The sequence below is a fragment of the Molothrus ater genome, chromosome 5 (genome assembly GCF_012460135.2).
Source record: "Molothrus ater isolate BHLD 08-10-18 breed brown headed cowbird chromosome 5, BPBGC_Mater_1.1, whole genome shotgun sequence".
In the NCBI taxonomy this organism is placed as follows: domain Eukaryota; kingdom Metazoa; phylum Chordata; class Aves; order Passeriformes; family Icteridae; genus Molothrus; species Molothrus ater.
Window position 1 is genome coordinate 48,233,964 of NC_050482.2, and position 17,929 is coordinate 48,251,892.

Genomic DNA, 17,929 nt, shown 5'->3' on the forward strand with positions numbered 1-17,929 from the left:
TAGAATTAAATTTAAGATTCATGCACAGACAGGGCTGTATTGCTGAACCATTCATTAAAGTTGGGGGTTTTTTTATCCCTTCCAATTTTTGGTGGGAAAAGCTTTGTAATTACTTTTCTTCTTCACATCTCTGCATGTGTCAGATCTGAATGTGGTTTAACTAAACAGAGAACTCATTTTACAGCCTATATTGAAACAAGCAATATTGTACAAAAGCCGAACAGAGATGGGTTAGTAAGAACAATGATCTTTTCCAAACCAGTTTTTCTTATTTGTGAAATAGTGTTTTTCAGGTGTGAAATAGTTATCACTAGTGAAAATGTTCAGTTACAAGCAGGCACAGAATAGTTCTGGGTTTTTCTTTTGTTATGATTGCATGTTCAGCTACATGATTTTCATCTGCTTTGTTGCTTGTACTCTCTGTCTTGAGAACAGTAGTTATTTTTGGTGCATTTTAGCTGAGGTTTTGAACCAACCATTTCATAAATGGAATTCCAAAGTGCACAAGTGAAAATATCACATGTTTAAACTCTAAAAGCTACTAACCTTATTTTCTTGGCTGGTTTTTTTAAGTATAGTGGAAGCTACAGCCCAGGAGTAATTAATTTGATTATCTTTAATTTACTTTGTGCTTAGTATAACTGAAATTAAATGTGTGTGTGTTGCAAGTAACTGAACATGGCTGAACTGCCATTTAAGTTTTGTAGGAATGGAAAAATTTCAGTGAATATCCTCCATAAATTTAATTCAAGAAAATTCTGAACAGTTGAGTTGTTCAAATGGGTGTAAATGTAAACCTCCCTGCTGGCCCATGTTTTTTTTTTTAACATTTTTCCCATTCCCTTTCATTTTCCCGCTCCACCAGTGAAGCTTTGGTTTTGAGACACAGGGGGCTTCATTCAGCTACTGTGTTCAGATGAGCAGAGTGTTGTTTCTCAGGGACAAGGAGAATAAGGTTTCCTCTGGTTGTATTTTCTGCTATCAGGATGGAGCCTTCTAAGCCCTGCTCCATTGCTACCAGCTCCTGCTAGGTGCGTTTAACATGTGTTCTGCACCTGTCGATGTGTGAAGGGCTGCTATAGAATATGCATTATGTGCTAGATGGGATTTGTTAATGCTGGATGCATGACCAGCAGTGCCTTGCACTCTTATGAGAGGAGACAAATTCCAGATTGTCCGTGACTCTATTTCATCATCTTTTTACTGCCTGGGACAGCAATATGGAACCCACAAAGATCTGAGCTGCCATTTCTAGTAAGTTTGACGTTTTGTTTAATAACTAGTGAAGACGTCTTCAACAATGTCTTCATTCTTACTGTAATTGCTTATTATTTAATACTTCAACAATGTCTTCTTACTGTAATTGCTTATTATATTTTAACAAATACTTCAGTAGGTGCATATCAGTGTTAGCACATAAAAATATACAGAACACTTAAGATCTATGACAGCTATGACGCAAGTGCCTGGAAAAAGAGCACCTGATCACGACAAAAATTCTGTCAAAGGAAGATCAATGCTTTTCCTAGGTGTAAAGAGATAAATCTCACCCAGCTACTTCAATGCTTGAGTACAAGGCCAATACTAGACCTGAAGCAGGGTCCAGTTTGTTGCCATGCAGCATTATCATCATGTACGTTATGATCCCAAGATTTCTTAGTACTGATTTAAAAAAAAAAAAAAAAAAAAAAGTCATTGTACATTGAAAAAGTACAATGTCATCTACATTGAAAAAGTAGAACAAGAAAAGGGGATTGTGCTTCCTTGTAATATTAATATATCAGTGACAATGAAATTCAGTAGCAATAGAGCATAATAAAAAGCAAACTAATGTCCTTTAAATGTCCCTTAAAAATCATTATCTCTGATGAGGCAGTTGTATCACTTCCTGCTCCAGTGATTGACAGCGTCTTTATCCAATATTCATGACCCCATTCTTTCTGAAAACTAATCTGACCTTGTTCATATGTTGCCTTGTCTTCCTTAAAGAATGCATTTGACACTGAGAGAAAAGAAACTGCTGATGTTGAATGTTTCCATATTTCTGCTTCTATATTGACAGGGCTATATTTGCATGGGATTTTAAGCAATTTATTTTAAAGACTATCAGATAGCTAGTATCATATAATACCTTATGAAGCAGGACACTTTTCCACCCTACATATATCCATGCACACCATCAAAACTCAGATTTCATCTTTCGCCTGTTTTTAAGTGTTAAATAATGTGGGCTAATGTTCCAGCTTTTGCCAAGAAGTAAATAACAATTTTGATGTCAGATCAGATGCCAGGTTTGCAAGGGTAGCCTGCACTCACTGGTTGACCAATGAAACAAAAATTCCGTGGTTTAGATTCTTGAAGTAATGCTTGCAAGTCACGATTTTCACTGTGAAATTAATGCTAAAACACACTCAAAAGGGGGAAAAAAAAAAAGGAAAACCTACTCAAAAAAGGAACATTGGTGTCTTTACCCATGGTTCTGTGGTTATACAATGTGTTATTTTCAGTATAAATCCCACAATATGTCCTGCTTGTATTTTTGGAGTCTTTGATGACCAAATGTTTTGAATGGTGAAGGATGGTTGTGATTGAAGCTTCTCACAAAAGCACATGTAGGGTTCATGTGCAGCCCTTCTAAACTTTGATATAGAAACCTATCAATTAATGCTGGGGAGCATGTAAGAGTAAAGAGCATGCATTTAAATTAAGGTACTCTTCACTTTCTAACTCGCTGGATGAAATATACATACTATCATGTCAGTTATACTACTACAGCTGCCTATGCAGTATTTATTGTAAACTAGAAATTTTCTGTTATTTAATAAATAGCCTAATTCCCACATATATCCTAGGCTGAAGACAATTTAGCTCCTCAGCTTGATGCTCTGTTAGAACTATCTTACAAGATGTTGTGGTCTTGTGAGAGTGCTTTCATACCACCTTTGTGTTTTGGTCTTCTATTCTAGTAGTTCGTTAAAAATACAATTAACTGTCCTAATTTTTCTAGAAACACAGTTGAATAACACAGCTTGCTAAGGAAAAAAGGGAAGAAATAGTTGCTGTACTTATAGAAGTAGGTGGGCAGCCTTGTGCTGGCAATTTTATCAGAATGGCCTGGGTTTTGGCACTGTCCACTGTGTTACAAAGTTTACCTACTATGTGGAGAAAGAATAAGAAACCTGGAAATCTCTCCCTAAATTGCTTAAAAAATAAATTCCATCTTCAGGGGGTGGTGGGGAAGAGGGATTGGTGGTTTGAGCCCTCTTTTATGGTTTAGGATGTCAAAAGAATTACAGCCTTGTGTTACAGGCTATTGCTGTGCTAACTCTGCACTTTTGTGGCCTTATAAACACAGTAAGTAATTCTGCTTTTTGTAAAGATTCCATGTACACCCCTTCTGTGGAACATGCTTTGCCAGCTGGTTGGTCTGAGCAAGAATGAGAGTGCTCATTAGGCTAGGAAAAGTACAGGAAACAAGGGAAGGCTTTTTGGAAGATTGCTTGCAAAAGGAATGAATAGCTCTGTTTGACCAGGACATGTGTAGCTCTTGGTGAAGCAAAAAGCTGTAGTGACTTAAAACTCTGCAGTTTACAATTTGTGTCATATGGAGTGAAATCAATGGAATTCCTAATCCTGCTGGAGCAAGAAATTTCATTCACTTTACTGGCTCTAGTAAGAAAATATCCCTCTTCAATCTCTTGCCATATCTTAGTTTGAATCTTATCTGCTCTGTCCCTAGAATTCTTTTCTGTGCCTCTCATTCCTAAGGACAGAAGAAATATTAGAGGTATCATGTAATGTGCGTACCTAACAAAATGGTAGCAGCACTGGGTTTTTCAATACACTAGAAGTTATCAAGATTCCTGGAATTATAAATCAAAACTTATTCCAAATGTGACACATATAAAAGGAGCCTTGAGTTTATCTGTTGCTGCTTTTTATTTTGAAAAAGTGTCACAAAAAAACCCCCAGAGAATGATTGAGAAATCGCTGTAGGGAAACAATAATGCAATTCATAGAAGTTTTAAGGCTTATTGAAGGTAAAGGCCAATGAAAAATTTTTTCAACAGGGATTTAAAAAGAAATAGTCAGGGAATGAAGATAGGAATGAGGAAGACCTCTAAACCACTCTAAAATTGGTAGAACCTCCCCCAAAGTATGATCTGCAAAGGACTTTCAGTGAAGATCTGTACTTGGGCTAGTTAATGAAAGAGTAGGGGTGCATTCATATCTATTGAGAAAGAAAGTTAAAAATATAAAGAGATACCCTGCGAGTAGTTCATTATAATAATCCTTACTGAATTTCCCTTTCAGCACCTAAGAGTGGTCTCCAGAACCGTTTACTCTTTCACCTGGCACATAAGGTATGATGTCTTTCCTTCACTCCTGCTTTGTTTGTTTTCTTTTCAATATACTAATGTGTAATTTATGCTGGCAGCCTGGCAGAATAATTAAAATGCCTGTGGTGGCAGAACAACAAACATCTTTCATAACCACCCTACTGTATTAAAATGTGGAGGAGAAAGCAAGTATGAAAACATGATCTCAGCATGTTTCTAAGGAAAGTATTACCAGTGCACTTCACATAAGTCATACAATAGAAATGTAGTGATATTTTTGATCATGAGGAGCCTGAACTTTAATAGAATCAGAAATGTAGAAGCCACTATTTTACTTTTTTTTTCTAAATGTACCAAGTTTTCCTAACTTGCAGCTCTCTTGTATGTAGCAATTTGACCAAAACGGTGTACATGCTGTTACTGGTCCTGGTTCAGTATCCAGGAAATCATATTGTTAATAGCATGAAATTTAATTTAATTTCAGCAACAATTAAGTGCTTATTTCACTTACTACACATAGCTATCTTCCTTTAAATTAGCTTTTGTACCATCCTGTACCAGAATACATAAGAAGCATTCTGCTACTAATGATACTGACTTAAAAGGAAGTATGAATCTTGAATGTTAGCTTTGATGTCAGATTCTCTTTACTTAGATATCTGTTAGTTTTAAGAGAGAAATCTTAAAGCCTTTTTTTCAGTGCCATTGGCACTTACAGACGCCTGTGATGAACTAGGAAATATGCAACTTCTCTTTATCTAGTTAGTTGCTGGAAGTAAACGGTTTTACCAAAGCTATGAAGCCCAATGCCTTCAGTTCTGTTAAGCAACTTATCTTGCCTTTAACTTTGTGATTGGCTCAAAGAGGGAGGAGAAGAATTTGAAGAAAACTAGCAGATAGGTGGAAAAAGAAATATATAATATTACAAATTGTGTCTAAGAGAAATTCATAATTACTGTTGAATCAGCAAAACCAGCAAAGGGAAGCAGTGGAATAAGTGATTTGAGCAGACCAATTGGTAAATAGCCTCAACCTCACTATTGTAATACAAATATAATGGGCACGTTTAACTCTGTTCCTTGTTTTTAGCCTTCTGTGTGTGTGTTATATGTGCTATTCAGCAATGCTTTTAAAAATAATTATTTACTTAAAGAAACTAGAAATTGGAGGCTGGTGACAGTGAACTTGTTAGTGCTGTTAAGAAGACTAGTAAAATTAGGGCTTGTGTGTTTGCAAGTCTTGTGTTTTTCTGCTATGCATGAGACATTAGATTTGGATCTACAAACAGCAAAATTTTTGCTGGCTTAAATAATTACAATGAAATTTTGTGTTGCAAAATTTTGTTTGTGAAATAATTAATTCAGCTCTTTCCCTCTTATCCATCAAAGCACATGACATGTAATTATATCTAAATCACACCTTAAAGGAAAATGTGTGCTTAGTTTTAGCCTAACATTTATTCAGTTTGAACTCATCTGCTTCTTTATGTTTGTCTTTCTCTTCTGGTCAAATTAACTTTAAAATAACAGCAGTTTTCCAGATATTTAATGGTGTTTACCAGCAAGGACAAAACTAACCTGTTTAATTAAAAAGCTTTTTTTGTTGAACTCTTCTGAGAATGTGTTCCACTCTTTTTAGTTCAGTGATGAAAAGAAACTGATGAGCTCTCACCAGAACCTGCAGGATGTTACAGAAGATCAGCTTAGCCTGGCATCCATCCACTACATGCGGTCCCACTACCAAGAAGCCATTGATATCTACAAGCGCATTCTGCTGGACAATCGGTGCGCATCTCTAATCCCTATTGAAGCATCTGTGTTATTGGTGGTATTTAAATTCCAAATGGTTGCTTGGTTTCTGAAAGTAGACATTTTTAACAACTTCTATGTCCCTTTCTCATCACAGCATGTGCACCAGTTGCAGCTCCTTAATTTTGTTCATTCAAAGTATCATTGAAAAGCCCACATTTAAAAAGAAATCTGCACTCTCTTGTTTTCTTTTTGTGAAATTGTTGGTTAATTCATTCTGATATCTTTTTTATTTTGTTACTTTTTTCTTCTGAAATGATATATGGTTATGTATCTGCTTTGTCTTTTTATTTTTTCCCCTCTGATGGCCAATCTTGGGACTTGAATTATTGACTTCTCCTTCACATCTTAGCCTTTCTTAGAAGGGTTCGGTTCTTGAATTTTATGTAGACTTCCTTGGAATCCTTTAAGTCTGAAATCCTTTCCTTCTCTGTTTATCTTCTGTGATACTTGTTGATGGGTTTTTCTGTCATGTTCTGCAAATTTTTAATTCAGAATTTAACAAGGAACAAATTTAATTCCTAAGTGGCTGGAAGTATTTTTAAGAAAATAGAAACTGCTGTCCCAGAATACTACTATATTTTGATCTATCTCCTCTTGAATGTTTCAGAGAAATTCATCATAATGCATGTATCATGTCATGCTTGGGAAAGAGATTTTAACCTCCAAGTCCTGCAGAAATAATCACTCAAAGCTAAATGAGTAACCTTCATAACAATTATCCTTTTCCTTAGAGTTTTCACAAATGCTTGTCTTTTTTCTGTCCAGTTCTTCTGGCTTGACTGCTTGTAATGACAAGGATTTTTTGAAATAATTGTACTTGGTACGAACTTTTATGTGCACATTAAATGTCTTTGAGTATATTGCTTAGAAAATCATGTTCTGCCAGGCCAATTATGATGCTCATGGTCTGCACGTTTCCTTGGTGTGAAGTTGCCACTGAAGTTTCCCAGACTTGCAAACCAGAAGTTTTGTTGATAATTTTTAAAAGCTGCAGTAGCTGCTGTGGAAAAAAATACTGTGAATGTGTCCTAGCTGACAAACTAGAGAAGCCCTAAGCATTTCTCAGAAGCCTCAGTTTTGATGTGTTTGTAAAATATGTATAGTTGTGAAAGCTTTCTTTTTATTTACTGATTTTAATGCACTGTAGTGGGGAAATGTTAAACTATCTGGTGGGATTTAAAGGTTCTCTTTAATCCTCTTTCCTGCAGGGAATACCTGGCTCTGAATGTATATGTGGCCCTGTGCTATTACAAACTGGATTACTATGATGTCTCACAGGAAGTGCTAGCTGTTTATCTTCAGCAAGTTCCTGACAGCACCATTGCTCTTAACCTTAAGGCTTGTAACCATTTCCGACTTTACAATGGAAAGGCTGCAGAGGTATCTATTGGACAGTCCTTCAACTCATCTTTATTTTAGTTTAAGATTCCATACATGTTTCTTTTCCTTTGTATTAATCAGTAATGTTGATAATGGTCTTTACCTTGTCACTCTGTTCTTATAGGAATGTCACCTATTTCAGTTTCCCTGACATTAACCCATCTGTCCACATATGTGCCCAGTGGTCTTACCATTTTCCCAGTACCCTTTTGGTTTTGTGTTTATATGTATTACCCAATTGCTAAAATAACTAGATAGAAGTGGAAAGGCAAAATCTTCTAGTTATCCAACACCAATGGAGATGTTTTGGTGTCAGCTTTGAAGCTCATTTGAAGCTCCACTTAGGCTTCTGTGCTTTTTTGGTTTTATGTTAAAATTTTGGAATGTATGTAATTCCAGGCAGAGCTCAAAAACTTGACAGACAGTGCCTCATCATCTTTTGAGTTTGGCAAGGAGCTCATTAAGCACAATCTGGTAAGTAATGCATTTCTGGGATTTAATATGAACTGCACTCACTTGTAGAGCTTTTCATTATGACTAATAAATTGGAATATTTTGAAAAATTGCAGACTTGATTGAGTCTCTGCTGCCATATAAGTCCCATTCCAGGAATCTTACCAGTATAATGAATGTGCTATCAAGTGTATTTACTTTTTTCCTGGAATTTCTCCCTGACAGTTTGAGACTGTGTCAAGAAAATAATAATACTACTGTTGCTTTTAGTCTTGAAGGCATAATAAAATAATGTATGTTGTGTAAGAGTACCTATAATAAAGACACTGTAGAAACAAGTCAGGATGACCCTGAACTCTATTTAGTACCAGAACAATTTGACTGGAATGAAGATAGCTCATGAAAATGGCCTTCATCCCAAAAGTACTAAGCAGGGAGTTCTAGGAAAAAAGATTCTCGTAAAAGCAAAATACTTTTGTGTTCTGCAGTAAAAGAGTCACTAAGAGTAACTAATGGTTAATTTTCCTTTCAGTGGTATTATTTTGCTGAACAACTGGTAACAGTAGATTGCTCGTCTTTAATGACAGGCAGTTACTTGTCATTTTTAAAACTGCTTTCAAACTGGACTTTTTTAAGTTAGTGTTGTTTATTTTGTACGTTGGTATTTTTGTTAGTGCTTTATTGAATAAGTACATTAGATCTTGTTGGAGGAACTGTCATGTGAAACTGGAGTATAACCAACTGCTCCTGATCATTTTAGGATCCTGTGTCACTCAATCCTGTGTCAATTAATGTGGAGTTGTTAGCCTAATTTTTTCATATGAAAACATCATAAGCAGTTTATAGTTTTGTATGTGTTCCCTTCACTCAGACTATGTTATTCTTTTAAATCTTTGATATATAATGTATCACTCTTTTGAGCTGCTAAAAGCTGAAATAAGATAATATTTACGTATGGATTAAATACTTATATTCTTCAGAGTAATGATTGTCACACTGCGTAATTCTACAGCTATATAAAAGCAGGAACTAAACTAATGCCAGAGCCACTGACCTTTTAGTACTGTTTATACAAGAATTTAAGGATTAATTTCCTTGAGTTAACTTATCATAGAGGAGATTCTGATGCATGATTATCAATATGCTGCTTTTCTCTTCAGGTGGTTTTCCGAGGAGGAGAAGGGGCTTTGCAAGTCCTGCCTCCTCTGGTTGATGTTATTCCTGAGGCAAGACTGAATCTTGTGATTTACTATCTCCAGCAAGGTAAATACACCTTCCTCTGGCTCTTTCATAGCTTCAGTCATGACATTAATTCATCTTATCTCAACTTATTCAATGTTTGTTTTTTTTTCTTTGCAGTAAAACGTAATTTATTTCACTTCCCTTCCAATTTATTTTCACTCTGTAAAATAGCAAAGTAAAAGTTCCCATGGTTTGCAGAGAAGGCTTTAATACTGTGCACTCCAAAAAAGCCTACTTCAGCAGAGTATTGGAGTTTTTGGGTTGCAGGAGATGGCTTTGGGGATGGTAGTGTTTATTTGTTTCTAGTGAGGGGACCTCTCCTCTGCCTGAATATGTGAGAATGGTAGGTGTGTGTCCTGTAAAGGCAAGGACAACCATTTCTGTAAATACAGCACAAACAAAATACGAACCAAAGTGACTGTGAACAAGATATTTCATTAAAATCGACTTTACAATTCCTAAAGAATGTAAGTAGGTAGCCAGAATCAGTTGGTAAGGATTTTCTGCTTGTATCTCTCCTGTGTTTGCCAGCTTCTTTGAATTATATCTGAGCTTTTCAGAGCTATTCCTATTCTCCCATTGTGTTCTTTTATTCAACAGTGGGTTGACCAGCTGTGTGATTCAAGGCAGGTCCAATTAGATAAAGCTTTGTCCAGACAAGCAGCCAGTTAGAACTTCCTCTGTTCTACCTTGAGTCCACTGCCTTTCTCTCACTCTTTGGAACCTGTTTACAGCTATTCTATATCCTCTATATCAGTTAATTGTAGACAGTGGGAAGATCTCCCCTGAGATCCTTTCTTCTGAAGGCTAAACAAACTCAGTTTTCTCAGTTTCTCCTCAGCCCTCTTCCTGCCATGGGAGCCCTCAGGTGGGCTCACTCCAGTGTTTCAAAGTCTGTGTGGATTGTCAGATCCCAAACCTGGACACAGTACTCATGTGTAACCTCACAAGTGCCAAATAAAGAATTCCTTCCCTTGCTGTGATGGCTCCATTCATGCTAATATGATCCAGTGTGCCTCCTTTGCTGCAAGGCTGCACTGTCTGCCAGACTGCTTTTTAGCCAGTTCACCTGCTCAGGCATGTTTCAAACCAAGCAAGATGCAAGGCTTGCATTTTGCCTCTACTGAACTTCATCAGATTTCTTTCAGCCCATTTTTTCAGCCTACTGAGCTGCTTCTCCATATCTGGGAGCGTTCTTCACAATCTTTCATCATTTGCAGACTTGCTTCGAGTACTCTATGCTATCATCTGGATCACTAATAAAAATCAGTTATTCAACAGTATCAGTCGCTGGGGGCTTTGATTAGTGATGAGCCACCTGCTGGATTTTGTACAACTGGTCACTTTTCTTAGGTAGTCCAGCCAGTTTTCCATCCCCTTATAGTTTTACTTAGCCAGTCCTATCTTTCAAGTTTGTATGAGGGATCATTTCAAAGACATTGCTAAAGTCAAGGTATACAGCATCAACCTTTATCTCCTTATTCACACAACCAGTCACACCTTGAGGACATTTTGGCGTTGGTAAATCCATGTCTGCTGTACCCAGCCACCTTTCTGTCCAGTATTATTGTTACCAGTGTCACTTATAGGCAATATTAGTACTATTACCAATTATCTTGCACAGCAATGTTGTTGATAATAACTTATGTGTCAAATTAAGTTCTACTTACATGGAAACAAAGTGCATCTCATGCATCAGTTAAAAATCAGTCTTGTTCACTCATATGCTGTTAACCTTGCAGTAATTTTCATTAGTTAGGTTCTTTTCTTTACTGTGATATACAAATGACACGTGTACTGATAAAGATCAAGGGGAATTTGGACTAAAACCTCTTTTCTGGTTTGTCTTAGTTTCCATTTTTAAGTCTTGCTAGGGTAGCAACTTAGGAAAGTGAGAAATCCTTACTTCTGGTGACTACAGCTGTCTCTCCAAAACTGAAAAGGTTTCTGATAAACGTAGGGTTGTGCTGATGATATATGCTCTGAACTGGAATGACTGAAGCACGAAAATGAATCCTGTTTTTTCAACTCTTCAGCATAGTGACTTCTAACAGGGTTTGAGGTCAGCTGGTATCCTGGTGTAATCTGCTGCCGTGAGATTTGCTAGTCGCTTCTGTTGGAGCCTGAAGAGCATAGTTCTGTGTTGATAGTCTACACTGGATTAATAAAAATAAGGGTTACTGTCTCTTTTTTTGGTTTGGTTTTTTTTTGTTTGTTTGTTTTTTTTGTTTTTGTGGTGGTGGTCTGAGCTAGCCAAAAATATATTAAAAAAAAAAAAGGGAAAAAAGAAAAGCAAAGGTAATGCTGCCTTACTATGTGAACTGTTCAAGGGAGTCAAGGGAGTAGATAAGAAAGCAGAGGTTATGGATGGGAGCCTGGCAGCTCCAGTGCATATTGCCTTAAATGGCTGCATGGATCATATGTTCTAGTGAAAAAAAAATTTGTTTGATAAGGCTTATTTGTATGGGCAGTTGGTGTAATGCTGTATTAACAAAATTTTGCCAGAAGCAGAGGATCTTCACTAGGTTGATTTACAAAGCCAACCATAGTGCCAACATATTTTTTAATTCAGGGAAAGTTTATGATCTATTCAGTTTATATAATTCTTGTGTGGAAATGAAGTAATTTATGGATTTTAAACTTCACATTTAAACTTCAATACTAGTAGTGCTTTTTCCTTTTTAATTAGGATCTGCTGGACAGATGCTGATATATTACTAAGGAAAAGATGAAGTTTTCCTACAGCATCATGTTACCTATTCTCTTTGTGGGCTAAATAAATATGAGAAAACAAAATAGAGGAAGATGATGGATTTATTATTTATTATTTTATAACCTTGTGCTGTTGAGAAGGCAGCCACTGCATTATGAACAAAGGGACCAAACCATCTCTGCTAGGAAAACTGTAGTAATAAAGAAGATATTACTCACTGTGGTTTTTATTTGAGTTCTAGAAAATTATCACCATTGTGATAGAAATGCACAATGATTTATCATTACCTTTCTCCTCCTGTCTAAGTGGTTTATTTCTTAGTCTATGACGATTAGGGACTGTAGATGGTGAGTGACTTGTTCTAATACAGTGTGCTATGGGTTGTCATGCACTCTAATGTCTGGCATTTCAGATGATGTGCAGGAGGCTTATAACCTGATTAAGGACCTGGAACCTACAGCTCCACAGGTAATTGGAAAATGATGTCATGACACATAAAGACAGAGGTTATAAACTAATATGAAATCTGCCACATACAAAACTGGTGTCCTGAGGACAGCTTGCCCCATTTCCACTCTTAAAACTCTTGTGTTTTCAGCCCTTCATTAACAATAAATTTAATGTGCATGCATAAAGTAGTATATATGTGCCTATATGAGTACTTTGGCCTGTTTATTACTGTACCACCTGGGTTTAGCTAAGAATACAGCTCTGTTGTGTGCAGCCTTGATTTTGGGAAATGGACCATTACTGCATAGGTAAAAGCCCCCTTACAAGTATAGCTGGTTGTCTGCCTGGTGTGGCTTTCATCCCTCAGATTTGCTAGCTCAGATGCTCATATAGGTTGTCCTGAAGCCATTTCAATTAAATGAGCTAGATTAGATGAAACAGTTTTAATAAATGGTATTTTCTAATCCCATCACACTTTAGCTGCCATGAGTGAAAGCTACAGTGTCCCTTGGCTGCTACTGTAATTTTCTTCTGTTGCTGTTCCAGCATCTTCAGTCTCTGATTTATTCCTCTTTGCTGTTTATTTTCCAAAGGTCACAAAGCTGGGCATAAAAGGGACCTTTCATGAGTCTATGTAAGGAATTAGATGGAGAGAGGGGGGGAAGGAGGGAGGGAAGTAAAAGGAAAACCTCAAAAACACAGATCTGGTGATTCTGTGCTGAGGAGTGAGGAGTGTCTTCTGATGTCGCTTTACACTTCTTGCACTTTTCAGTATAGCAAAACTTACTTGAATGGTTTTCTGCAGCTATTGTTCCTATTGTAGGATATTGTCCCAATATACTTGGCTTTTAATTCTCGATCATATTTTGAAATGAGAATTTTTGTGCTTTTTTTTTCCCATTTCTCACTCACACTTTTAAAGAACTCCCTGCTAACACTTGCAAAACTACTCATAAAACCTACTTGAGTACTTCTCAAATTTCTTCTTTGTCATGATGCCTGTAGATAATAATTTGGCATCTCTAAGGCAGTTGGTGTCCTAAAATGATTTCTTACTATCCTGGGTAGTACTCTCAGAATATTTCTTTACATTCTCTCATTGGTCTCTTGGTCTCCTGAAAGATGTCTCTTCTTCTGTGTTTACCTCTGTAACAGGGTCGTCCTGGTTTATCAGGAGTACCTACTAAAACAGATTTATAGATATAACTCTTAATTATAAGATTTGGGTAGGACAAAAGAGTCTGTTACACACTGAGAAAAATTTGTCAGAGAAGAATTAAACTATAGTTGTTTCTCCTACTAGAGGTTACAGGGTACTCAACTTCTGTTCCTAATTTCACTGGAGTAACATGACCACAGAGCACAAACCTCTTAACATATTTGCCCTGATGAGAAACACTATGAATTTTTCAGCAAGGATGTCAGTGGTTATGGTTAACCAATGTGCATATTTGAAAGGGGATCTGTGCTTTAGTATAACAATTATGCACTTCTTGGTGATATGATGATGAAGAGGGCATGAAAGGATGGTACCATGTTCCTCCTGGTGCATTATCTTTGACCATAAGACTTACCAGAAAACACAGTACCCCTTTGCATCTAACATATTTAGTAGAAGGGACTACCTAGCAAATAGAATGTATTTTGGGGGACTAAATTAGTACAGTGCTTAACCAATACCACACTAACCAGCTGCCTACCAAACCCAGTTGTGATAGAGTTGAATTAATGAAGAATAATGCACACGGAGGCTTTTATGTGTCTTCTGAAATCTTCACCATGTCTTCTCTGATCCCTTTAACTTTTTTTTTTCCAGGAGTACATCCTCAAAGGGGTGGTAAATGCAGCACTTGGACAAGAAATGGGCTCGGTGAGTAAAGCCCATGAGGTTCTCCAGCTTCTCCAACAACACAATGTGAACAGATCTGTAGAAACTGGAATGGAGTGAAAGAGGCAGTAATTTCTTATTTAGATTGCAAGATCTCTGAGTGTCTTAACCTCCTGTACAGTAATCAGTCCAGAATGAGTGAAATGCAAATTTCTGTTGCTGGTCTTGATAGTAGATCAAGATGAATTTGATTTCTCTGTTCTATTTCCAAAACCCCCGTTTGCTTTGTATGGTGTTCTTCTTTGTCTAGACACATAGAATGGCACATTTACCTTTTCTCTTTTTGCTTCAGCCCTGGTTTATTTGTTAGTTGCTCCCTAAGTGTTCCTCAGACCGTATTTTCACTGTGTATTGTAGCATCAACCCTGTAACTCATCTTGGATTTCTTTTTTATTCTTCTTCCAGAGAGATCATCTGAAAATTGCTCAACAGTTCTTCCAGTTGGTGGGGGAATCAGCCAGTGAATGTGGTATGTTTGAAATGTTCTTTTTCCATTAAGTAAGCAATCTTAAAATATCCAAGTATATACCATCATATCTGTGTCTAACTGCTGACCGTTAGCAGGAATATTGCTAGGCTTTTGTTTCTATAGGATGAGTTTCAAAAGGACTAAAACAAATTTGAAAGTTTAAATTAGAAGTCTCAATTCCAAACCTTACTGTATGACTTCCTCTGGAGAAGAGGCTGTACTGCAAACTGCAAGTCTTTGTGAGAGACTATGTGGCAGCTTGCCTTTGCCTAATAATCCCATTAGAGAAACAGAAGAAACCAGCCTAATTAATTAGATGAAGTGAGCAGCTGAAACCTCACAGGCAGAGATACACAGGTACAAATCTAGGACCACTAATGAAAGCCTGTTGAGTACATAGAGTCCTAGCATGGAGTGTGCTCTGAAACTGAGGGTCATAAAAATGTAAAGAGGACTTTGGCTACAGGGATAAATGGAAGCTCTGGGACTAACTTCTTGCTTGAATAAGAGAGAAAAAAAGGCATTATAACCCACCCACCACCATGCCCCAAAATCAGTATAGTTTCAATATTTATTTTTACTTATTCAATAATAGACCAAACCAAGTTCTTGTTTTCCCTTCTCTTTGCCAAAACCAAAATTCCCAAATTAAAAGAAGTCAGTAGTTGTAACATAGAAATACAGACTTAATGGGGCTTCCCAGTTTCCTTTGTAGGCATTGTCACTTAGTAATGTTTCCTTAGGTGGGTAACTTGTGCATGTTTATGGTGCAGACAGCTCATGGTCCTCAGAGAGTGAATGCTGTCTCCTGTGTCCATGGTGACTAAAGAGAAGGAGCTCCAGAGACAGAGTGGCATCACTGATTAAAGAAATACTCAGAAATACTGTTGAGCCATTCTATTCTGTTCCCCTTGCAGCACTGGTACTACTGAGGTCATACATCAGAGAATTTCATGTTGGAAGGCTGGAAGTGGTTCCATAGAGGAGATTTGCCTAACTCCTTCCTTTTGTATAGAAGCTATCTCTTTAGAGTTGGGATCCCAGAAAACAGAAGAAACAATATGAGCTATAGCAGTGGAGGACTCGGGGGAACATCTTAATGCCTGTAACAGTCATGCAGGTGTGATGAGTGACCAGAGCACAAATGGACAAAAATAATACAGAGATAGTCAGGGAAAAGATAGTCAGGGAAGGATTTCTTGCAAAGATATAGCCCAAAATTGAAATTGTTAGGAAGCCAAAAGTCTGAATTTTACTGTGAAATACTTTTAAACTCATATGCAAAATAAAGATAGAGAGGCTGAGACTTCAACCTTGCAATGGTAGGGGGAATGGCAGTAGAAATGTACTCTTAGGAAGGTGGATTACTTGGAAAAAACAAACCTATGGAAAGGATTGGTTCCAATCAGAGGTAAAAGGAAGGATCAGTACTGTAAGTATCTGACCCTTGTGGTACTTCCATATAAGAACTGTTTTCGCATCTTCTTAAAAGTTTGTGGGAGGAAATGCCATAAAGAAGACCACACAGTTCAGGGCAATTCCTTTAAAGGTAAAATAGTGTGAGGGGTTTTGTTTAACCTCAAATGAATAACAGATGGAGATCATCAAACTGTACATAGGAAATAGAAGAGGCAAACAGTTCTGTTTAGGTAGGATATAACAAAAAACCAAGCACATGAAGCCCATGTATGTAAGTGTTTTTATACAACTATTAGATGTTTTTAAAGAATTTGGATAAAGTGGAATGCCTGATTTTAGAAGAGGAAGCTAAAAACTAAATTTTTTTTTTTTATATTATAGGAGGAAAGTAACATGTAGGATATTAATGTATTTAATGTCTATGGGATGGGATTTAATGTACAATAGGGATTGTACATTAAATAAACGTAGGTTGTACATAAACATACATAAATATAGATAAGTAGGTTATGCCAGTGGAAAAATAGTTCTAAATATTATAGAAAACTTCTCTCAAAATAAATAACTTTTCTTTATCAGTTAGTAACATAATATTGTTTTCAATTATATGTTTAGATAGGCAACTCACCATATTGAAGCCAAATTATTCACCAGCCAGCCTGGATAGGAACAGTGAGTGGCATATTAAACAGATTACAGATTTTATATAGAAAGATAAATAATAGTTGGAGACTTTTGTTCTGCCCATATCAACCTAATAAATGCAATTACATGGCATAATAAACAGCATGAACTTTTTGTTTCTATCGTTCTTAGAGAAAGAACAAGTGAACAGGTAACTCTGGACCAATATTGAATTACATAGCACTTGAGTTGAAATTTTATTATGAAATTACAATTGTAGTACAGTCATTTGAGTATAATCAAATTCAAAATCTGCGTGTTATAAAATACCTCAAAAAATGTCCACAGTAGTAATCCTAAGAAGAGAAGCTACATAATAACCTTCCTCATTTCTAGCAGAAAATTAGAAAATTTATAGGGAAGAAAAGGATAAAATGCACCTGATTTGAACACTTGAAAGAACCTTTTGTTTCTCTAAAGAAAGGGCTTGTATTCATAATTAATGAGCTATAGGAGACAAATAATGACATGACTAGGTTTGCCAGTGGTACAAAATTACCCATAGTAGTACAAATAAAAGCTTCCACAATGATGAAAGATGTGAAAGACTATACAAGACTGGGTAATAATATGCAAATTAAATTTAGCAAAATTATCTGAAAAGTTGAGGAGGATCTTAAGAATTGATGAGGAAAGAGAAAACAAAAATAATTACTGTCATTGTATACAGTGTGATTCTTTTCCTTGAATACTGTCTACAGTTCTGGTTCTTACATTTCTTTAAAAAATGGTAGATCAAGAAAGGATGCAATAAATATAGCAAGGATGATCAAAGAAAGGGGATGGATTCTTGAAGTAGGAGAAAAGGAGAGATTAATAAAGCAGAATACATAGGCTGAAAATGATGACTGAGTTTGATTATGTACATCACAAATGACAAGGAAAAGAGGAATAGGGAAGAATATTTACTGTACAATACAAAAATCAAAGACCATTGACATATATTATCACTTAAGACAATTAAAATAAACAGCATTAATTACTTTTTCAGATAACACAACTTATTTGATAAACTTGTGAGAACCAGAATGTATAAAATGTATAAAAAAAGTTGTCAACCATTGGCTGTTTAACACAAAA

General features: G+C 36.4%; 1 protein-coding gene across 10 annotated transcripts in view; it reads left to right on the plus strand.

Moving 5' to 3' along the window:
* The window catches only part of IFT56 (intraflagellar transport 56), a 64,762-nt gene that overhangs the window by 11,434 nt on the left and 35,399 nt on the right, over positions 1-17,929 (plus strand). For 9 of the 10 annotated variants that reach the window (XR_004981810.2, XM_036400747.2, XM_036400748.2 and 6 more), the window contains exons 5-12: positions 4,315-4,364; positions 5,979-6,124; positions 7,360-7,531; positions 7,931-8,005; positions 9,145-9,247; positions 12,352-12,407; positions 14,206-14,259; positions 14,683-14,746. Coding sequence is in view for 9 of the 10 variants with exons in the window: in XM_036400747.2 (XP_036256640.1) it covers positions 4,315-4,364; positions 5,979-6,124; positions 7,360-7,531; positions 7,931-8,005; positions 9,145-9,247; positions 12,352-12,407; positions 14,206-14,259; positions 14,683-14,746 (720 nt within the window). In the remaining variant the exon portion in view is untranslated. Of the gene's footprint in view, positions 1-4,314; positions 4,365-5,978; positions 6,125-7,359; positions 7,532-7,930; positions 8,006-9,144; positions 9,248-11,915; positions 12,023-12,351; positions 12,408-14,205; positions 14,260-14,682; positions 14,747-17,929 lie in introns of those variants that run through there. The other variant, XM_036400751.2, reaches the window with a different exon arrangement.